At 71.7% G+C, this 22,332-nt stretch overlaps 2 protein-coding genes across 3 annotated transcripts; one reads left to right on the top strand and one right to left on the bottom strand.

Moving 5' to 3' along the window:
- The first annotated feature begins 1,623 nt into the window (after positions 1-1,623).
- Positions 1,624-13,995, top strand: NOS3 (nitric oxide synthase 3). The gene is made up of 23 exons (XM_054273351.1): positions 1,624-1,720; positions 2,217-2,308; positions 2,390-2,531; positions 2,764-2,903; positions 3,467-3,641; positions 4,138-4,239; positions 4,841-5,035; positions 6,002-6,075; positions 6,215-6,359; positions 6,492-6,596; positions 7,330-7,397; positions 7,480-7,596; positions 7,949-8,123; positions 8,227-8,356; positions 8,820-8,898; positions 9,184-9,371; positions 9,908-10,086; positions 10,868-11,078; positions 11,304-11,391; positions 11,725-11,846; positions 12,394-12,542; positions 12,875-13,069; positions 13,873-13,995. Exons 2-23 carry the CDS (start codon positions 2,253-2,255, stop codon positions 13,993-13,995), a joined length of 2,958 nt encoding a protein of 985 aa, XP_054129326.1. The 5' UTR covers positions 1,624-1,720; positions 2,217-2,252.
- Positions 13,996-14,532: 537 nt separating this feature from the next.
- ATG9B (autophagy related 9B) lies at positions 14,533-22,267 on the bottom strand. 2 transcript variants are annotated; one of them, XM_054273778.1, is made up of 14 exons: positions 22,208-22,267; positions 20,449-20,581; positions 20,256-20,299; positions 20,066-20,130; positions 19,826-19,984; positions 19,178-19,319; positions 18,164-18,912; positions 17,692-17,845; positions 16,763-17,188; positions 16,466-16,638; positions 15,956-16,058; positions 15,366-15,441; positions 15,136-15,248; positions 14,533-14,782 (listed from the first exon to the last, which is right to left on the bottom strand). In XM_054273778.1, the coding sequence occupies exons 2-13, from the start codon at positions 20,576-20,578 to the stop codon at positions 15,151-15,153; spliced, it is 2,319 nt and encodes a 772-aa protein (XP_054129753.1). In that variant the 5' UTR covers positions 20,579-20,581; positions 22,208-22,267; the 3' UTR covers positions 14,533-14,782; positions 15,136-15,150. The 2 variants fall into 2 exon arrangements, with proteins under 2 accessions (XP_054129753.1, XP_054129754.1); XM_054273779.1 differs by lacking the exons at positions 14,533-14,782; positions 15,136-15,248; positions 15,366-15,441 and having other exon boundaries at positions 15,966-16,105.
- Positions 22,268-22,332: the final 65 nt, after the last annotated feature.

The following is a 22,332-nucleotide window of genomic DNA, read 5'->3' as shown; positions in this document are numbered from 1 at the left end:
GGGTGCATCGGGACCCCCAGCAGCAGCAGATGTTGGGGGAGCCCCTGGCCCTGCCCCGCTGTCCCCGCCACAGCCCGGGCCCGCTCCCCTCCCCGGTGCCCTCCTGTCCCGCACCGAGGGGTCCCGGTGCCCGAGCCGCGGGAGCAAGTACGGAGGGGGGCACGCGTTGTTCCCCAAGCCCCCCGGGACCCCCGGCTGGGCCCCCCGTGCCCGGGCAGCTCTCAGGGGTGCCCCGTGTCCCCCCCCAGCCCGGTGCCCTCTTCCCCGGCCGAGCCGCCCCGCTTCGCCCGCCTGAAGAACTGGGAGACCGGGAGCATCAGCTACGACACGCTCTGTGCCACGGCCGGGCAGGTACGGGCGGGGGAGCGGCTGGGGGGCACGGGAGAGGGGGCACGGGAGAGGGGGCATGGGCATGGAGGGCACGGGGGCACGGGGGCACGGGGGCACGGGAGTGGGGTGTGCGGCTGGGGGGCACAGGAGCGGGGACATGGGCGCGGGGGCATAGGGGCACGGGAGTGGTGGCACGGGAGTGGGGGAACGGGAACCGGGACATGGGCATGGGAGGCATGGGGGCACGGGAGTGGGGACACGGGCACGGGGACACGGGAGCAGCGTGTAAGGCTGAAGGGAAAAGGCGGCCGGAGGGCAGGGAGAGCGGCAGGGGATGGCGGTGCAGGTTGGATTTGCAGACGGGGGGCTGCAGGACAGGAGGCAGATGGGGGGCAGTCAGCGGCAGGGCGGGGGTGCGGGTTTGTGGGTGACAGGCGTGGGCGGGGCAGGGTGCGGGAGGGGACACAGGGACGGGGGCTCACCCGGTGCCCCCAGGAGCTGCCCTGCTCGGGGCTGCGCTGCCTGGGCTCGCTGGTGCTGCCGCGGCCGCTGCCCGCGCCCACCCCCGAGGGGACGCGACCGCCCGAGGAGCTGCTGGAGCTGGCCCGGGACTTCATCACCCAGTACTACGTGTCCCTGCGGCGGTGAGCGCGGGCGGGACCCCGCAGCGGGCACGGGCACCCCCAGAGCGGGCACGGGCACACACAGCCCGGCCCCAGCCCTGCCCCATCTCCGCCCCAGAGCACCCCACAGCCTGGACCTCCCCTGAGCCTGGGCACACCACAGCCCCACCCCTGCCCAAAACACCTCCATATCCCTATCCTTGTGCTGGGACACCCCCAAACCCACCCCACAGCCCCAGGGCACCCCACAGCCCCACCCCTGCCCAAAACACCTCCCATCCCTATCCCTGTCCTGGGACACCCCCAAACCCACCCCTGCCGCAGAGCACCCCCAGCCCCATCGCTGCCCAGGGCACTCCACATCCCCACCTGCAGGCCAGGGTACCCCCCCCATAGCTCCCGAGGTGCCCTGGGGTGCCCCACGTCCCCACCTCTCCCCCAAAGCACCCCCAGATCCCCCATCCCTGCCTGGGCCATCCCGTATCCCCATCCTCACCCCAGAGCACCCACACCCGGGTCACCGCTCGGCCCCCCGACCCCCGGGGGTGCCCGCGTCTAGGGGTGCCGGGGGTGCTCCCGGCGGGTGCTGAGGGTGCCCCCGCAGGGAGAACTCGGCGGCGCACACGCAGCGGCTGCGGGAGGTGGCGGCGGACATCGCGGCCTCGGGCTCGTACCGGCTGCGGGAGCCCGAGCTGGCCTTCGGCGCCAAGCAGGCCTGGCGGAACGCGGCGCGCTGCGTGGGCCGCATCCAGTGGAACAAGCTGCAGGTGCGGGAGCCTCGGCCAGCGCAGCCACGGGGACAGCGCGCGCCTCAAACCCCCGGGGACACCTCAAACCCCCGGGGACACCGCACACATCAGCCTCCCGGGGACACCGCGCACCTCAAACCCCTGGGGACACCTCTCACATCAAACCCCCGGGGACACCAAAGCAGAGACAGCCCAACTCACCCCACCCCAGCTCACCCCACAGGCGCCAACACCCCCATGGTCACCCCCACACCGCGGGGACCCCCATCCCAAGTCCCGTGTCCCGTTGTGACCCCCGCCCCACCCCACGGAGACCCTGCCTCGCACCTGTAGCCCGGGACCCTGACTCATGGAACCCCATCCTACGGGACCCCGGTTCCACAGGGAGCTCCCGCCCCTACAAAGACCCCACGGCGCCCCCGCCCCATGGGGACCCCTCCCAAAGGATGGGAGCCGCAGATTCCTCCCAGGGGGCTCTCCCATCCCAGCTGTCCCCCACCCCTGTCCCCCGCAGGTGTTCGATGCCCGGGACTGCGCGGGGCTGCCGGAGATGTTCAGCCTCCTCTGCTCGCACATCCAGTTCGCCACCAACCGCGGCAACATCCGGTGAGCGTCCCCCGGCCCCTCCCGGCCCCCCCGGCCCCCGCGGCCGCAGGGTGTCCCTGACGGCCCCCCCGGCCCCCCCAGGTCCGCCATCACCATCTTCCCCCCGCGGGCTCCGGGCCGCGGCGATTTCCGCATCTGGAACCCGCAGCTGATCCGCTACGCGGGCTACCGGCAGCCCGACGGCTCCGTGATGGGAGACCCTGCCAACGTGGACATCACCGAGGTGGGGGCACCCCTGCGCCCGCAGAACCCCTCAGCGCCTCCTCACCCTCCTCTCTTCCCTCTCCATCCCCACCTCAGTGCTCCCTGCACGCCGCCCTCCATTCCCACTCCATCTCTCCCTTCTCCCCCCTCATACTGCTCCATCCCCCTCCATCCCCCCATCCCTTCATCTCCCCCCAATCCCCGCGCCCCCAACACCTCCTGGAGCCCTCCCTGACGCTGTCCCCCCCCAGCTCTGCATCCAACACGGCTGGACCCCCGGCGGGGGCCGCTTCGACGTGCTGCCGCTGCTGCTGCAGGGCCCCGACGAGTCCCCCGAGCTGTTCCCGCTGCCGCCGGAGCTGGTGCTCGAGGTGCCGCTGCACCACCCCACGTGAGTGCGGCTGCGACCCCCGGAACCCCCCGGGCCGAGGGACTGCCCCGGTGACCGGGCTGGGGTCCCAGGGGTCACCCTTGGGGAGGGGATGGAGAGGGGATGAAGTGGGGATGAGGGTGGGGATGAGGGTGGGGATGAGGTTGGGGATGAGGGTGGGGATGAGGGTGGAGAAGAGCGCTGGGGACAGGGAGCAACTGTGGGGTCTGGAGAGGGGAAGGAGGGGGGGACAAGGATGGGACACCGTGCTGGGGACGCGGAACAGCCGCGGGGCTTGGAGAGGGGATGGAGGATGGGACGCCGCGCTGGGGACAGGGAGCAGCCGCGGGTCCGATCCCGTCCCTGACGGGCACTGGAAAGCCGGCTCCTTCCCGGGCTGGGGTACCGGGTTGTTGAGCCCCTCCTGGGCCGGATGCTGGAGTACCGGGGTGCTGATCCCCCCTGAGGAGCCGTGGGTGTGTGACCCTCCCCGGGCGGGGTGCGGGGATGGGACGCAGGCCGGGTGCCCGCTCGGGGGGCTCCGGGGCAGCGTGGGTGTGCGGGAAACCTGACCGTGCCCGCAGGCTGGAGTGGTTCTCGGAGCTGGGGCTGCGCTGGCACGCCCTGCCGGCCGTGGCCAACCTGCTGCTGGAGATCGGGGGGCTCGAGTTCCCCGCCGCGCCCTTCAACGGCTGGTACATGGGCACCGAGATCGGCTCCCGCAACCTCTGCGACCGACACCGCTACGACGTGCTACCCGTGAGCCGCGCGGGGACCGCGGGGCTGCGCTGGGACCCCGGGGCTGCGCTGGGACCCCGGGGCTGTGCTGGGACCCCTGGGATGGCTCTGGGACCCCGGGGCTGTGCTGGGATCCTGGGGCTGAACTGGGACCCCACAGGGACCCCGGGACAGCGCTGGGACCACACAGGGATGGCCCTGGACCCCCCCTGGGACTCCACTGGGGTCCCCCCAGGACCCCTCCTGGGAGCCCCCAGTAGTCCCCAGTATTTCCCTTGGAACCCACATTGAGCCCCCCCGAGACTCTCCTGAGACCCCCACTGGGACCACTCTGGGCCCCCCTTCAGGCCCATCCAGGGACCCTCATCAGAACCCCCTAGACCCCCACCAGGACAATGCTTGGATCACTCCTGGGAGCCCCCCAGGATTCCCCCCAGAGCCCCCTGGTACCCCGAACAGGACCCCACTGGGACCCCTCGGGGACCCCCTGGCCGAGCCTGCCCTGCTGCCCCCGCAGGAGGTGGCCCGGCGCATGGGGCTGGACACGGGCACCAGCTCGTCCCTCTGGAAGGACCGGGCGGCTGTGGAGGTGAACGTGGCCGTGCTGCACAGCTTCCAGGTGGGACCCCCGTGGGACCCCCAGCGCCGGGACCCCCGCATTGCTGAGACCCCCAGCGCCGGGACCCCCACACTGCCGGGACCCCCTGTGCCGGGACCCCCACACTGCTGGGACCCCCACACTGCTGGGACCCCCAGAACCAGGACTCCCACACTGCTGGGACCCCCACCCTGCTGGGACCCCCAGCGCCGGGACCCCCGCATTGCTGAGACCCCCTGTGCCGAGACCCCCGCATTGCCGAGACCCCCTGTGCCGGGACCCCCACACTGCTGGGACCCCCACACTGCTGGGATCATCCTTTCTGGGACCCCCACACTGCTGGGACCCCCACACTGCTGGAATCACCCTTTCTGGGACCCCCACACTGCTGGGACCCCCTGTGCCAGGACCCCCACACTGCTGGGACCCCCACACTGCTGGAATCACCCTTTCTGGGACCCCCACACTGCTGGGACCCCCTGTGCCAGGACCCCCACACTGCTGGGACCCCCACACTGCTGGGATCCCCCTAATGGGACACTCTCAGGGCCACGGGATCCCCCCCATCCCTGTGCCCCCGTCCCCAGAGCAGCCCCCGTGCCCACGGCCCCTGTCCCCGCAGGTGGCCCAGGTGACCATCGTGGACCACCACGCGGCCACCGAGTCGTTCATGAAGCACCTGGCGGCGGAGGGGCGGGCGCGGGGCGGGTGTCCCGCGGACTGGGCCTGGATCGTGCCGCCGCTCTCGGGCAGCCTCACGCCCGTGTTCCACCAGGAGATGGTCAACTACCAGCTGAGCCCCGCCTTCCGCTACCAGGTGGGACCCCGCCCCGCAGGTGTGCCCCAGAGATCTGCCCTGCAGATCTGCCCCACGGATCTGCCCCACGGATCTGCCCCACGGATCTGCCCCTCAGATCTGCCCCACAGCTCCTGCCCCACAGCCCCCTCCTGCTGCGGGGTGTGGGGTTGGACCCACAGAACCTCCGTGCCCCCCCAGCCCCCGTGCCCCCTGCCAGGGCTGGAGGTGCAGCCCCAGGGCGCTGCGCCCCCCGGGCAGCTGGCACTGAGCCTCCTGGAGCCCCCAGGACCCTCTGGGACTGCCCAGATGGGCACTGCTGATCCCTGCGGGACCCCCAACCCTCTGCATCCCCCTGCACTGGCATCCACCCCACAGGGGCACTGGGGCACCCCCAGCAGCCCCTGAGCCCCCCCTGAGCCAGGCCAGCCCCAGCTGGGCTCTCCCTCAGCCCCTTCCAGACCCCCAGGAGCCCTCACGACCCCCAGGACCCCTATTTCACATCCTGGTGCCAGGTGGGTCCAGCCCCTCACGACCCACGACCCCTGTTCCCCACAGCCAACCCCTAATCCCCAATCCCACAGACCCCAATCCCTCCCCTCACAATGCCCCTCCAGACCCCCTGCCCCACAACCGCCCCCTCCTGCCCCACAACCGCCCCCTCCTGCCCCACAACTGCCCCGTCCTGCCCCACAACCGCCCCGTCCTGCCCCACAACTGCCCCGTCCTGCCCCACAACCGCCCCGTCCTGCCCCACAACCACCCCTCCTGCCCCACAAACGCCCCCTCCTGCCCCACAACCACCCCTCCTGCCCCACAATCTCCCCGTCCTGCCCCACAACCGCCCTGTCCTGCCCCACAACTGCAGTGTCCTGCCCCACAACCGCCCTGTCCTGCCCCACAACTGCCCCGTCCTGCCCCACAACCGCCCCATCCTGCCCCACAACCGCCCCATCGTGCCCCACAACCGCCCTGTCCCGCCCCCAGCCCGACGCCTGGAAGGTTTACGTGTCCAAGGGCACCACTGTCACCCGGAGGAAGACCTTCAAGGAGGTGGCCAAGTAGGTGCACCCCAGGGTTCTGGGGATCCCATGGGAATTCTGGGGTCTCGGGGGTCCCATGGGAATCCTGGGGTCCTGGGGGTCCCGTGGGAGTTCTGGGGTCCCGGGGACCCCGTGCTGACCCCGCGGCGCCCCGCAGCGCCGTCAAGATCTCGGCCAAGCTGATGGGGCAGGTGATGGCGCGGCGCGTCAAGGCCACCGTCCTGTACGGCACCGAGACCGGCAAGTCGCGCACCTACGCCTGGAACCTGTGCCAGCTCTTCCGCCGCGCCTTCGACCCCAAGGTCTGCACAGAGGGCACGGGGGGCAGGGCCGGGGCGGCTCCCCTCGCCCACCGCCCCACAAAGGGCCCAGGGGGCTTTGGGTGAGGGGAGGAGCGGCGCTGGGGGGGATCCTGACCCTGCCGTGCCATCAAGGTGCTGTGCATGGATGAGTACGACGTGGTGGCCCTGGAGCACGAGAGCCTGGTCTTGGTGGTCACCAGCACGTTTGGGAATGGGGACCCTCCAGAGTGTGCTGAGGTACGGGTGGGAGGGGATAATGGGATGGGATGGGATAATGGGATGGGATAATGAGATACTGGGATGGGATGGGATGGGATAATGGGATGGGATGGGATAATGGGATATTGGGATACTGGGATACTGGGATACTGGGATACTGGGATAATGGGATACTGGGATGGGATGGGAATGCGGATGGGATAATGGGATTGGATGGGATGGGATGGGATGGGATGGGATAATGGGATGGGATAATGGGATGGGATGGGATGGGATGGGATAATGGGATGGGATAATGGGATTGGATGGGATGGGATAATGGGATATTGGGATACTGGGATGGGATGGGATAATGGGATATTGGGATACTGGGATACTGGGATACTGGGATACTGGGATGGGATAATGGGATGGGATGCGATAATGGGATAATGGGATACTGGGATACTGGGATACTGGGATACTGGGATGGGATGGGATGGGAATGGGGATAGGGATAAGGATGAGGATGGGGATGTGCTGGGGCTGTGATAGGGATGGGATCGAGGTTGGAGATGAGATGGGGCTGGGGATGGAGATGGGATGAAGATGGCATGGGGTTGTGGATGAGGATGGGGATGGGATGGGATGGGGATATGATTGGGATGTGACAGGATGGGGTTGAGGTTGAAGATGGAATAGGTTTGGGGATAGAATGGGATGAGGATGGGACGTGGGGATGGGACACGGGGGTGACATCCTGCCCCCACAGAGCTTCTCCAAGGCGCTGATGGAGATGACATCGCCCTACACTGGCACCTCCCAGGCAGAGCCGCCCATGTGAGCACCCCGGGGGTCCCGGGGGTCCCTGCTGGGCCCGGGCAGGACCCCCCGACCCCCCTGACCCTGCTCACACCCCCAGGAGCTACAAGCTGCGCTTCAACAGCGTCTCCCAGTCCGACCAGCTCGTGTCCTCCTGGAAGAAGAAGCGGCGGCAGCTGAGCAACACAGACAGTGCAGGACACCTGGGAGCCCTGCGGTACGGAGGGCATGGGATGGGCATGGGAGTGGGCACAGGGTGTGCACGGGGTGGGCATGGAGTGGTCACGGGATGGGCACAGGATGGGCACGGGATGGGCATGGGAATGGGCACGGGGTGGGCATGGGGTGGGCATGGCCACAGGGATGGGCACGGGATGGGCATGTCTGCCCTGCAGGTGTGGGTGGGGGCAGGAGCTGCCCCGAGGTGCCCCCTCGACCCCCTCATGTAACGGCCTGATAATGGCCAGAGCCCTTTGGGGATCCCCCCTAGTTCATCCCCGCCCAGGTTGGTGGTGCCCAGACTGGGGTCCCGGGCACACCCCACACCCTGGGCACCCCCCATTCCCCAGGTTCGCGGTGTTCGGGCTGGGCTCCCGGGCGTACCCCCACTTCTGCGCCTTCGCGCGGGCCGTGGACACGCGGCTGGAGGAGCTGGGCGGGGAGCGGCTGCTGCCCCTGGGCGAGGGCGACGAGCTGTGCGCGCAGGAGGAGTCGTTCCGCACCTGGGCCCGCCAGGTGTTCCAGGTACGGGGGCCGCTCCGCCCCTGGGCACCCCCGCTCCTCCAGGGACCGGGCTGGGGGCACGCACCGTCCCCCGCCCGGCACCCACGGCCCCCCGTTCCCCCAGGCCGCCTGCGAGACGTTCTGCGTGGGGGACGGGGCGGGGGGCGCCGAGGAGCTGTTCGCGCCCCCCCAGGGCTGGAAGCGCCAGAGGCACCGGCTGGTGCCGCAGCCCCAGGCCACCGAGACCCTGGCCGGTACCGACTGCCCCGGGACCCCCCAGACCCTGCGGGACCCCCGGCTGCCCGTGCCACCCCCACCGAGCACCGACCCCTGCCCCGGGGCACCCCCGAGCACCCTGGGGATCCCCTCGCACCCCACAGCTCTGTGGGGTCGGCCCCCAGACCCTCCGGGACTCCTCCGGCCCCCTCATGCCCTCCTCAAGACCTTTGGTTCCCCCCAGCCTTCTCATGACCCCATAACTCCCAGCCCCCCTGACCCCTCCGTGTCCCCCCAAACCCCTGTCCCACCCCAGCCCCCCATGCCCCCCAAACCCCTGTCCCACCCCAGCCCCTCTGAGTCCCCTCAGCACCATCCAGTCCCACGATGTCCCCCAGCCCCACATGTCCCCCTGTGTCCCCCCCGTGTCCCCCAACCCTCCGTGCCTCCCCGCGCGTTCCGTGCCCCCCGTGACCCCCCTGACCCCCTCACGCCCCCCAGGGCTGTCCCAGCTGCACAAGCGCCAGGTGTTCCCCTGCTCGGTGCTGTCCGTGGAGAACCTGCAGAGTGAGGAGTCCAGGTGAGGTCTCCCCGCTATCACGGGGATCCCCCCCTGCCCGCCCCCGGGATCTCCCGTCCCCCTCCGCTCTCCCGGCACCCCGGGGTCCCCAAATCCGCAGGGCGCCCCCATTGCCGGGACCCCCGGGGCGCTTTCCCCCGTGCCCCCATCCCGTGTCTGCCCCTGCCCCGTGCTCCCCTGACCGCTCCTTCACCCCGCCCCTGGCACCCCCCTTGCCCCCCTGAGCCCTCCCTCATCCCCCTGGCACCCCCCGTGCCCCCCGTGCCCGCTGACCGCTGCCCGCAGCCGGCAGACGCTGCTGGTGCGGGTGGGCTGCGCGGAGCAGGCGGGGCCGCCGCACCTGCCCGGGGACCACCTGGGCGTGTTCCCCGCCAACCGCGAGGAGCTGGTGCGGGCCGTGCTGGACAGGGTGGAGGATGCGCCGGGCCCCGAGCAGCCCCTGGGCCTGGAGAGCCGCGACGGGGACCCCGCCGGTACGGGGGGCACGGGGGGAACCCCGCCGGTACGGGGGGCACGGGAGACTGGGGGGATCTCACTGGTACGGGGGGCACGGGGGGATTGGGGGAACCCCTCGGGCACGGAGGGATTGGGGGAGCACAATCACAAGAGGGTAGTGGACCGGTACCGGAGGAGGACAGAAGGGGACAGGAGGGGGACAGGAGGGGGACAGGAGGGGACAGAAGGGGGACAGGAGGGGGACAGAAGGGGGACAGGAGGGGACAGAAGGGGGACAGGAGGGGACAGGAGGGGGTCCCGCTGTCCCGGACGGCGGGAATATGGGGAGGGGCTGAGGATTGGGAAGAGGAAGAGGAAGGGGAAAGGGAATAAATTGGGGCAGGGGAAGAGAGAGGAGGCGGCTGGGGAAAGGAATGGGAAGGCACTGAGGAAGAGGAAGAGGAAGAGGAAAAGGAAGGGGTTAGGACTTGGCGGGGGGAGGGAGGAAGACGGAGAAGAGGAAGGCCCTGGGCAGGCCACAGGACAGACCCGAGCCACAATCCCCCGTCCCCAGGCGGGTCCAGCCCCGGGCCCCGCTGGGTGCTGCAGCCCCGGCTGCCCCCCTGCACCCTGGCCCAGGCTCTCACCTTCTACCTGGACGTGGCGGCGCCCCCGACGCCGCAGTTCCTGCAGCTCCTGGGCTCGCTGGCGCGGGACCCCGCCGAGCGGGAGCGGCTGCAGCGCCTGGCGCAGGTCAGGGCAACGGGGGGACGGCCCGGAGAGGGGCTGGGGGCTGGGGGGGCTGGGAGATACGGGGGGGCCGGCTCCCCCTCTCTGACCGGGATACTGGGCTGCTGGGATGGCAGCTAACTCGCAGTCGGGATACCGGGCTGCTGACCCCCTCCCTGATCCCGAGATGCTGACCCCCTCCCTGATCCCGGGATGCTGATCCCATCCCTGATCCCGGGACGCTGATCCCGTCCCTGACACCGGGACGCTGCCCCCCTGCCTCACTGGATCCCGGGTGCTGCCCCTCTCCCCGGGCCGGTGCCCGGGACTGGGGATGCCCGGTGCCCGGCGCTGGGGTGCCCGGTGCCCGAGACTGGGGATGCCCGGTGCCCGGCGCTGGCGGTGCCCGGTGCCCGGGACTGGGGATGCCCGGCGCTGGGGTGCCCGGTGCCCGCGCTGGCGGTGCCCGGTGCCCGGCGCTGGGGTGCCCGGTGCCCAGCGCTGGCGGTGCCCGGTACCCGGCGCTGGGGTGCCCGGTGCCCGGCACTGGCGGTGCCCGGTGCCCAGCGCTGGGGTGCCCGGTGCCCGCGCTGGCGGTGCCCGGTGCCCGGCGCTGGGGTGCCCGGTGCCCGAGACTGGGGATGCCCGGTGCCCGGCGCTGGCGGTGCCCGGTGCCCAGCGCTGGGGTGCCCGGTGCCCGGCACTGGCGGTGCCCGGTGCCCAGCGCTGGGGTGCCCGGTGCCCGCGCTGGCGGTGCCCGGTGCCCGGCGCTGGGGTGCCCGCTGTGCCAGCCCGGTGCCCGCAGGACGCGCGGCTGTACGAGGAGTGGAAGTGGTTCCGGTGCCCGACGCTGCCCGAGGTGCTGGCCGAGTTCCCGTCCGTGGCTCTGCCCGCCGCGCTGCTGCTCTCCCAGCTCCCGCTGCTCCAGCCCCGCTACTACTCCATCAGCTCCGCGCCCGGCGCCCACCCGGGCGAGATTCACCTCACCGTGGCCGTGGTCACCTACCACAGCGAGAGTGAGCGGGCCGGGGTGGGCACGGGCGGGGGGCACGGCCGAGGGCACCTTCAGGGGCTCCAGGGCACCTCCAGGGGCTCCAGCACATCCCCAGTGTCCCCAGAACATCTTCGGGTCCCCCCATCCGGGCACAGAGGGGTCCCCATCCCCTGCGGGGGCTCTGTGAGGGGCTGCCTTGGGGCCGGCCCCCCAGCACAGCCCCACCGGCCCCCTCTGGTCCCCACAGACGGGCAGGGCCCGCTCCACTACGGCGTCTGCTCCACGTGGCTGGCGCGGCTGCAGCCGGGGGACACCGTGCCAGCCTTCATCCGGGGGTGAGGCATCGCTGTCCTGCCGCGTGTCCCCATACCTGCCATCCCTGTCCCCTGCCTGCCATCCCTGTCCCTGCCATCCCTGTTCCATCCCTGTCCCCTGCCTGCCCTCCCTGTCCCCTGCCTGCCATCCCTGTCTCTGCCCTCCCTGTTCCCATCCCTGTCCCCACCCTGCCCTCCCTGTCCCCTGCCCGCCATCCCTGTCCCCACCCTGCCCTCCCTGTCCCCTGCATGTCCCATCCTACCCCCCCCGCTCCCAGCCCACCCCCCGCCCCATTTCCCGCCCCCCCGGCCGGGTCTGGCCCGAGCCCCCCCGGTGACCCCCGGCTCCCGCAGGGCCCCCTCGTTCCGGCTGCCGCCCGCCCCCGACACCCCCTGCATCCTCGTGGGGCCCGGCACCGGCGTGGCGCCCTTCCGCAGCTTCTGGCAGCACCGGCTGCAGCTCCTGCGCGACGGAGGTGGGACACGGGGACATGGGGGACATGGGGGGGCACAGGGGACATGGGCGGGCACAGGGACACTGGGGACATGGGGGACACGGGGAACACTGGGGACACGGGGCACACAAGGGACAGTAACAGGGGACACGGGCCACACGGGACACATGGGGGACAAAGGGAACACAGGGCACACAGGGGACACGGGGGATGCGAAGGGGACACAGGGGACACGTGGCACACGGGGGACACGGGACACACGGCGGGCTGGGGCAGGGGACAGGGGCCATGGGGGGCCCGGGAGAAGAGGATGGAGAAATAGCGACATGAGAGTGGGGAGCGGGACAGGGACAGGGACCTGGGGATGGGAGGGATGCGGGGATGCGGGGGACATGAGCACAGGGACACGGTGGCACTAGGATGGGGGACAAGAGATGTGGCGACGGTGACGAAAAGGTTGGGGACGTGGGGAAGGGGGAAGGGGATGGGGACCGGGGACACGGGGAAAAGGGGGCTGCGGGGCAGGGCCGAGCGGGGCCGTGGGACACGAGGCCGCTGTCCCCCGCAGGTGGCCCCCTGGGCCCCATGGTGCTGGTGTTCGGGTGCCGCTCCTCCGCCCTGGACCACATCTACCGCGAGGAGATGGAGGAGGCGCGGCGGCAGGGCGCGCTCAGCCGGGTGCTCACCGCCTTCTCCCGGGAGCCCGGCTGCCCCAAGGTAGCGGGGACCGAGGGGGACCGAGGGGGACGGGCCGGGGTGGGCACGGAGCTGGGGACGGGCTGGGATGGGCACGGAGCCGGGGACAAGGACAGGGTGGGCACAGAGCTGGGGACAAGGACAGGGTGGGCACGGAGCCGGGGACAAGGACAGGGTGGGCACAGAGCTGGGGAAAAGGACAGGGTGGGGATGGAAACGGAGGGGACAGGGATTGCTAGGGGACACAACCCCAGAGCTGCAGGTGGCACAGACAAGGACAGGGACAGCACACCGAGGCTCAGGGCGGCGATGGGCACCGGGCACAGGCTGCCACGGTGCCCGCTTGTCCCCAGACGTACGTGCAGGACGTGCTGCGGGCACAGCTGGCGGCCGAGGTGCACCAGGTGCTCTGCCAGCGCGGGGGCCACATGTACGTGTGCGGGGATGTCACCATGGCCACCGAGGTGCTGCAGACCGTGCAGCACATCCTGGCCCAGGAGGGCCACATGACGCTGGGCCAGGCGGGGGACGTCATCAGCGAGCTGAGGGTAAGGGCTGGGACCGGGGGCACCCGGGGGACACCCTGGGGACACACTCGGGGACAAACCCTGGGGACATCCTGGGGACACCCCTGGGGACAAACCCTGGGGACATCCTGGGGACAAACCCTGGGGACAAACCCTGGGGACATCCTGGGGACACACCCTGGGGACACACCCTGGGGACACACCCTGGGGACACACCGGGGACACACCGGGGACACCCTGGGGACAAACCCTGGGGACATCCTGGGGACACCCCTGGGGACACACCCGGGGGACATCCTGGGGACACACCGGGGACACCCCTGAGGACATCCTGGGGACACACCCTGGGGACACACCCTGGGGACACGCCTGGGGACACACCGGGGACACCCTGGGGACAAACCCCGGGGACACCCCTGGGGACACACCCGGGGGACACCCTGGGGACACCCTGGGGACACACCTGGGGACACACCGGGGACACCCCTGGGGACACGCCTGGGGACAAACCCTGGGGACATCCTGGGGACACACCCTGGGGACACGCCCTGGGGACACCCTGGGGACACACCCGGGGACAAACCCTGGGGACACCCTGGGGACACCCCTGGGGACACCCTGGGGACACACCGGGGACACCCCTGGGGACATCCTGGGGACACCCTTGGGGACAAACCCTGGGGACACACCGGGGACACCCCTGGGGACATCCCCTGGGGACACACCGGGGACACCCCTGGGGACATCCTGGGGACACCCCTGGGGACAAACTCTGGGGACAGCCGGCGGGGGTGGCCGGCCCCGGCCTGACGCCTGTCCCGCAGGACAAGAACCGCTACCACGAGGACATCTTCGGGCTGACGTTCCGCACGCAGGAGGTGGCCCTGCGCATCCGCAGCCAGTCCTTCTCCCTGCAGGAGCGGCGCCCGCCGGGGCCCGGCCCCTGAGCACGGGGACGCGGGGACACGGGGGACAGCGGGCCCTGCGGCCGGGCCCCCGCCCGCCACCCCCAGTAAAGGTTTAGTTTTGATACCCCCGGCCCGACACTTCGGCTCCTGCGCTGGCACCGGGGGCAGGGGAGGTGGCACGGGGAGGGACGGGCTTTGTGACACTGCCGGGGGCACCTGGCCACGCTCCAGACACGGGGGTGGGAAACGGGGGCAAAAGGACACGGACTGTGGCTCTGAGGGGTGGGAAACGGGGGAGGGCCATTGTCCTGTGGTTCCCATCTGTGTGGCTGCAGGTGAGTGCACCCCTGCCAGCCCCACTGCTGCCACCTGCCCAGAACCCCCAGTGTCACCCCAAACTGCCCCAGCCCCATCCACGGCATCAATGCCCCCCAGTGTCACCCCAAACTGCCACAGCCCCATCCATGGCATTGCTGCCCCCCAGTGTCACCCCAAACTGCCACAGCCCCATCCACGGCATCGCCCCCCGGGACCCCCAGCCCAGCCCAGGCACAGCCAGCGGGCACAGCCCCTCTGTAAACCTTTATTTCAGCTGGTGCTCGGGGCACCACGGGGGGCACCAGCGCTGTGCCCCCCAAAATCAGCACCTGGGGGGGCCCTGGCAGCACCCCTGGCCCTGCACCGTAGCGGGGGCACCAGGGACGGCCCGAGCAGGGGGCCCCGACAGACGGGGCCCCCCTGGCAGCATAGTGGGCACGGCGAGCCCCCCACTGTGCCCCTGGCGGCTCCCCCGGCACCTCCGGGGGCTCTCGGCACACCCAGGACCCTGCGGAGGGAACGGCGGGTCAGCAGGGACCACGGAGCGGGGACCCCAGGGCGGGGACCCCAGAGCGGAGATCCCGCAGTGGGGTCCCTGGCACTTGGGGACCCCAACACTGAGGACCCCAGAAACTGGGCACCCCGGCACACGTGGCAGCCAGGCCCCACTGAACCCCAGCCCCGGGGGTCCCTGTCCCCCCGCCCCTCCATGTCCCAGGGTTAGGAGTCCCTGTACCCCCAGCCCCGGGGGTCCCTGTGCCCCAGCCCCTCCGTGTCCCAGGCCATGAGTCCCTGTACCCTCAGCCCCGGGGTTTCCATGTCCCATCGCGGGGGTCCCCCCTCCCCCGTGTCCCCACCCACCGGCGCCGGGCCCGGCTACGTCATCGTCTCCGCTTCCTCCTCCTCCTCCTCGTCCTCCTCGGCCCAGCCGCCCAGCGGCATCTCCCGCAGCTGCGAGGCGCGGGCAGCCGAGCCTGGGGGGCACAGGGGGGTCAGGAGCTCAGAGCCCCCTGCCCGGCCCCGGGCTCAGCCCCGTGCTGGGGGCGGCGTGCCAGCAGTGCCCCCCAGCCCCCGGACACCCCCGGGCTCACCTGTGGTCACCAAGGGGTGTTTGGGTGCCCCCGCGGGCTGGGGGCCCTGCGGCTGCTGCTGCTGCTGCTGGTGGAGCTGGGGGGGCCAGGGAAGAGCAGAGAGCCGGGGTGAGCGCTCAGAGCCCCCCCAGAGCCCCCGCACGGCTCTGGAGCCCCCCAGCACAGCACAGCCCCCATATTGCTGTGGAGCCCCCCAGCACAGCACAGCCCCCACGCGGGTCTGGAGCCCCTCACCACAGCACAGCCCCCGTGCTGGCACTGGAGCCCCCCTGGGGCAGCAGGACAGGGGTCCCTCGGCCCGGGACCCTCCCAGCCCCGGAGCGGTGGCACAAGGGGCACCGTGGGTGACACCAGCTGCGGTGTCGCGTCCCAGCACCCTGTCAGGCTGAGAACACAGGGTGGGTGTCACCCAGCGGGCTGGGAGGGTGGGGACAGCCTGGAATGGGGACAAGGGACGGGGGACAAGGGGCCAGGGCCAGGCAGAGCACACAGACAGCGACACTGTGGTGACACAGAGACACCAGGGAACCCGAGGGATCTGTGTGCCGGAGTGCTGCGGGCAGGGGGACCCGGGCACGGCGGTGACACACCTGGTGCAGGTAGATGGCGTGCAGGCTCATCTCGGCAGAGGCCACCTCGGCCAGCAGCGCCGAGCGGCTCAGGCTGCGCAGCCGCGACTCGCTCAGCGCCGGCCTGGGGCACGGAGGGGCGGTGACAGCCCCGCCGCAGCGCCCTCCGAGCTGGGACACCCTGAGTGCCACCCCTTCCCTGCCACCGCATCCCTCCCTGACGCCCCTCCGAGCTGGGACACCCCCGAGTGCCACCGCATCCCTCCGTGTCACCCCCGAGTGCCACCGCATTCCCCCCGTGCCACCGCATCCCCCCGTGCCACCCCTGAGCTGCCCGACAACCCTCCCTGCCACCCCTTCCACTGTGACACCCCTGAGTGCCACCGCATCCCGCCCCTCCCGACCCCCGTCCCACCATGCCAGCCCCCCTCAGTGACACCCCCGACACCCTTCCCAGCCCCGTCCCCCCTCCCCACGCCCCCCATGCCCCTCCCATGTCCCCCTGCGGACGCCCCCCGTGCCGTGTCCCACCTGTCCTCGGGGTGCTCGCCGGGGCTCTCGGGGGCCGCGCAGGTGCCCAGGGGGGTCCGCAGGGACGCCAGCAGGCTGGCGGTGGCGCTGGCCGTGCTGCAGGGCGGCCCGAGGCGCGGGTCCCGGGCCACCAGCCCGCTGGCCGCCAGGACACTGCTGAGCAGCGCCTCGGGCTATGGGGACACCCGTCAGGGACACACAAACACCCCCGGCAGCCCCCCGAGGCACCAGGACACTGCTCACTGCTGCGGGGACACGGTCAGGGACACACAAACACCCCCGGGCGCCCCCACTCACCGCCAGGGCCGACTCCTCGGACAGCAGGGACGCGGGCAGCGGCCCCTCGGGCAGCAGGTGCCGCGGGCCGGGCGCGGTGGCCGCGTCGCGGGTCACCTGCGCCTGCAGGTGGCCGAGGAAGCGGCGGGCGGGCGGCGGCGGCCGCCAGCGGGGGTTGCTCAGCGCGAAGCGCATCAGCGACAGCTCCGTCTTGCCGTGCTCCGCCTGGCGCTCCGGCGGCGCCTCCGTGTGTCCCTCGGACAGCCACCGCGGGTCGCCGTGGTGGCGCACGTCCAGCTGCGCGAAGGAGCAGATGTCGCCCACGCCCGCCACCTCCACCGTGAAGTTGCGGAAGAAGTCCACGATGTCCAGGGCGCGGGGGGGGAAGGCGAAGATGAGGATCAAGGGCGTCACCAGGGGGCTCAGCAGCTCCTCCAGGATGAAAACCTGCGGTGGGGGGCAGCGGGATTGGGGGTGTCCCGCGGCGGAGGGGACAGATTGGGAAGCCCTGGGGCGGGATGGCCGGGGTGGGGGTATCGGGGCAGTAGGTCCTGAGCAGGGCAGTCCTTGGGCTGGGGGGATCTCAGCCTGGGGGATTCCAGAGCAGGAGGCTCCTGGATGGGGGTGCCTCGAGAATGGGGAGTCCTGGTGCAGGAGGGTCCCAGTGTGGGGGATCCAGGGTACGGGACCCTGGCACAGTAAGCTCCTGCTCTGAGGGGTCCTGGGGGGTCCCAGGGCAGGGGATTGGGACAGGGAGTCCCAGGGCAATGGGGTCTTGGAGCACACTGTTGAGGGGTCCAGGCTGGGGATCCAGATGTGGGGCTGGGAAGTCCCAGGAATGGGGGCTCCCAGTCTGTGGGGTGCTAGGGGTGGGGAGCAGGGGCAGAGGGTGGTCCCAGGGGAGCAGGGTCCTGGGGAGGAGGGTCTCGGGCAGTGGGGGCTGCACGCACCGCCTTGTACTGGAAGAGCTGTGCCATCTCTGCTCGTGTCTCGGCACGGCCAGCACGGCCCTGCCAGTGCTCGGGCAGGTAATGAACGTGCGCCAGGACCCGCTGCAGCAGCTGCTCCGGGCACCACACCGCATGCTCGTCCGGGATGAAGGACCTGGGGGGCACAGGCAGGGCCCCACCTCAGCCACCTGCTGCCTACCTGGCCCCCACGGCATGGCACAGGGTCTGCCCCGTCCACCTGGCCACTGTGACCCCAGCATCCACCTGGCCACCGTGATCCCAGCACCCACCCGGCCACCGTGACCCCAATACCCACCTGGCCATGGTGACCCCAGCACCCACCTGTTCACCATGACCCCAACACCCACCAGGCCACCGTGACCCCAACACCCACCTGGCCACCGTGACCCCAGCACCCACCTGGCCACCGTGACCCCAGCACCCACCTGGCCATGGTGACCCCAGCACCCACCTGGCCACGGTGACCACGAGCCCCAGCAGGGTGATGGCCGTGAGGATGTGCTGCACGGTCAGCACGTCCTCGTCGTACACGGTGAGCACGATGAGCACGGCCAGCACGGAGCCGGCGAAGAAGCCGACGTGGCGGGCCAGCACGGCCAGCAGCGGGCTGCTGAACGAGTCCATGTAGCGGGTGGCGGGCGCGTGGCCGCGGCCCAGGCGCGCCCGCAGCTCGTGGCCCAGCTCGTTGAAGTGGCGCAGGTAGTGGCGCGCGTAGAGCGACCAGCGGCGCGCGCCCAGGCTGCCCGGCGCCCGCTTCAGCCCCTCGGCGTAGCTGAAGAAGGCGAGCAGCAGGCGCCAGCCCAGCACGCAGGGGCACAGCGCCAGGTTGGCCACCCCCAGCAGCACGGCCGCCCGCGCCAGCCCCCGCGCCAGCGCCCGCCGCGCGCCCGCCCGCTTCACCTGCGGCCGCAGGCTCCAGGTGTTCTGGAAGAGCGCGGCCGGGCCGCGGAACAGCAGCAGCTCCAGGTTGAACTGCAGCCCGCGCGTCAGGAACACCACGGGGCCCAGCAGCGGCAGGCGGAAGCGCACGGGCAGCAGGGACTTGTTGACCATGGCCACGGTGTAGTTGCGGAAGCGCAGGATGCGGTGGTGGATGTCGAGCTCCGTCAGCTCCCGGCGCGGCACGCACAGGGGCTGGCGCCGCTGCAGGGCCAGCAGCCGGGCCTGCACCGACTGCCAGCTGTGGTTACACAGCTCCTCCTGCGGCAACGGCACGGGCGTGGGCACGGGGCGCCCGCGGCACGGCGCGGCGCTGCTCGGCGCTGGTGTCGCTCGGCACGGCCCCGTGCCCCGCGGCACCTTACGGCCCAGCCTGGATCCCAGCCCCCTCAGTGGCACCTTACGGCCCAGCTCAGACCCCGGTCCCCCCAGTGTCACCTGGCAGCCCACCCCGGACCCCAGCCCTCTCCCAGGGACACCTGACAGCCCAGCCCAGCGCGGCCCCAGCCCAGCCCGGCCCCCTCACCGCGGGGATGCCCAGCGCTCGGATGTAGAAGCTGCGGATCTCCCAGTAGCCCACGAGGCGCCGCAGCGCCGTGACCAGGCGGCACAGCCACACCGCGCCCGCCAGCACCAGCAGGAACAGCAGCCACCCGCTGCCACGGAGCCTGCGGGGACACACGGGTGTTACAGTGCCAGCAAGCCCCCGTGGCCACCTGCCAACCAGTGCCACAGGGCCTGCCAAGGAGACACAGGTGTCACCAGTGCCACCGGCACCCCCCACAGCCACACCGGTGCCAGCAAATCCAGAAGGCACCTGCTGACACAAAACCTGTGGGGACACAAGTGTCAGCAGGGCCACCAAACCCTTCACAGGCAGCAGCCACCCACTGCCATGGAGCCTGCAGAAACACAGGTGTCGCCACTGCCACCAACCGCCTCACTGCCATCTGCAGCCTCAGAGACTCCTGGGGACATGTCACCCACAGCGCCAGGACGCGATGCAGCCACACCAGCGGCACCCTGACCCCGCAAAGCCACGCTGGTGGCACTGGCACCTCTGCACGGGCACGCAGGCAGCGGCTGGCACCGCAGCCACCCACAGCCACCGACCCTTTGGGGACACGCGTGTCACCCCCGCCGCCGGGAGCCCAGGTGTCCCCGGTGTCCCCACCTGCGGGCGCACTGCGGGGCGGGCAGCACGGCGTCGGGCAGCGTCACCTTGGCGCGCTCGGGAACGTGGCTGTGGTTGAGCGGGCGCGTGGCGAACAGCATGTCGTAGTCCACGCAGCACAGCAGGAACGTGCTGAAGGTGACCACGAACAGGAACTGCCTGGGGGCGCGGGGGGTCAGCGGAGCCCGGGGGCACTCACGGCCGCCTGGCACCGCACGGTGACACCGTGGCAGCACTTACACCAGCTCCAGCACGTCCGAGAGCAGCACGCAGGCAAAGCCATTCCTCTGGTGGAACTGGTAGATGTGCGGGGGGGTTAAGGAGGTTATGAAGGGGTGATGGACCCCCCCATGTCCCTCCTCCCACCCCCTGAGTCACCCCATGCTCCCCCCTGTCCCCCACAGTGCCACCAGGGGCTGTGCCAGGATGTCTTGGTGAAGAAACTGTCCAGGTCCTTAATGTGGTGCCACGAGTCTGGGGGGAAAAACACGGGGGGTCAGGTGGGAATGTGGTACCGGCCCCCTCCCCGGGACCCCCGCACCCCACCCAGGACCCAGAAACACCTCCTGCGTCCCCAAACAGCCCACGGGACCCGGAATCCCCGCCAGACGGCACCCCAGTACCTGTCGGTCCTTCGGTGACGTGCAGCAGCAGCTGCTCCTCCTCCTCCTCGCCGGGGGGCGAGTCCTCTTCACAGTCCTCCAGCCGCCGGTACTCCCGGTGGTCCCGGTGCTCCTCTGCGTGCTCCGCCATCACCTGCCGGGGCACGGGAGCGCCTGCCGCCGCCGCGGGGCCGCCGCCGTGGGGCCGGTGAGGCGCGGAGGGGCCGGGGCAGATGTGGGGCACCGGAAATGCCGCCGGGGCGCCGCCCGCATGCCCCGGATTCGGGTGGCCTGAGCTGGCCCCGGCCGCGGGCAGTGACACCGCAGGTGACACCGCAGCTGCCACCGGCCCGTCCTGTCCCACCGGCCGGGCCGGTGCCAGAGCCTGCCGCGACCCCGCGGGGCTCCCCGGGACGGACCCCCTGAAAGGTCCCAGGGACCCCAATACTCCCCCAGCCCTCCCCCGGGCCACGCTGTGCTGCCCAGCCCGAGCGGGGCGGACGCCTCTCCCCACGGACCCCCGTGTCTACAGCCCCCCACAGCCTTCACCCACAGAGCCGCCCTCCCCACGGACTCGTGCGCCCACAGACAGCCCGCAGCCCCCACTAGCACAGACACACCGCCCCCGGAGCCGGGACCAGCTCGGGAGCGGTGCCGAGCCCTGGCGGCCTCTCTGTGCCTTGCGGATCCCGGGGGGGAAGGACTGGAGCCCGCCGCCCCTCTGGGGCAGGGCAGCACCCCGGACCCTGGGGCAGGACTGGAACCCGCGCCCCTTTGGGGCAGGACAGGACCCCCCCCCCGGGGAAGGACTGGAGCCCGCGCCCCTCTGGGGCAGGGCAGGACCCCGGACCCTGGGGCAGGAGGACGCCCCCCCACAGGGGAGGACGGGACCCAAAACTCTTGGAACGGACCCCAAACCCCTGGATGGGACCATCGCCCCCCGGGGAAGGACGGGATCCCCACGCCTGGAGCAGGACGGGACCCCCGTTCACCCCCCCGGTCCCCCCTTACCGCCGCCCGCAGCGCCGCGCGTCACCAGCGTCCCCCGCGGTGGCCGCAGCCGCTGTCCGGCCGGGCCGGTGGCCGCGGGTGACACCGTCCGGCCCCACGTGTCCGGGGCTGACTCACGCGCGGGGCTGATGCAGCGGGAGGGACGCGACCCCGCTTGTGCAACACCCCTGGGGGCAGCGGCCGCGGCCCCCGGGATCGGGTGTCCCGGCGGGTGACGCCGGCACGGCCCGTCCCCGACCCGCTCCGCATCGCGAGGCCAAAAATACCCGCGGAGCCCGAAAATAGCCCCGGAGGGTAAATAGCCCCGGTGGGGGGGCGGGGGATCCCCGGGCCGGGCGGCAGGGACACCCCCGGGGCCAGGGACACAGCCCGGGGGACACGGCGGCACCCGAGGGACACGGCGGCCTCGGCAGTGGCCCCGGTGACCCTGCCGGGACACGCGTGTGTTTCCGCAGCGTCACCTGTGTCACGGGCACACGGACACCTGCCCGTGGGGACAGAGCAGGGTGACACCCCCGAGTGACACGAGCCCCGGTGGTGACACATGGCTGTGCCGTGCGGGGCCCGTCAGTGACCCCGTGTGCCCCGGGAGCACACGTGGGGACACGGCACGGCCGCAGGGGACACACCGGCCCGGTGTCCCCGCGCAGCCCGGCTGGGGGTCCCGGGGCAGCGGCCGGGCTGCGGGAGCCCGGGGAGGAGCGGCGTGACCGCGCTCCGGGCACAGCGGGGCTCGGCCGCCCCGGTACCGCCGCCCGTCGCTGCTCACCTGGCGCTCGGTGCCGGCCCGGTCCCGCCGGTGCCGGGCGCTCAGGCGGCGCCGCGCCCGCCCCGGGCCCCGCCGCCGGCCATGGCCGCACCGTCAGCAGCCCGGGCAGCGGCGGGGTCGGGGGT

Source organism: Melozone crissalis, unplaced genomic scaffold (assembly GCF_028551555.1).
Source record: "Melozone crissalis strain CALT ecotype California unplaced genomic scaffold, PUWL_Pcris_2 ptg000016l_1, whole genome shotgun sequence".
NCBI lineage: Eukaryota > Metazoa > Chordata > Aves > Passeriformes > Passerellidae > Melozone > Melozone crissalis.
This window is presented reverse-complemented; position numbering and strand designations above follow the sequence as displayed.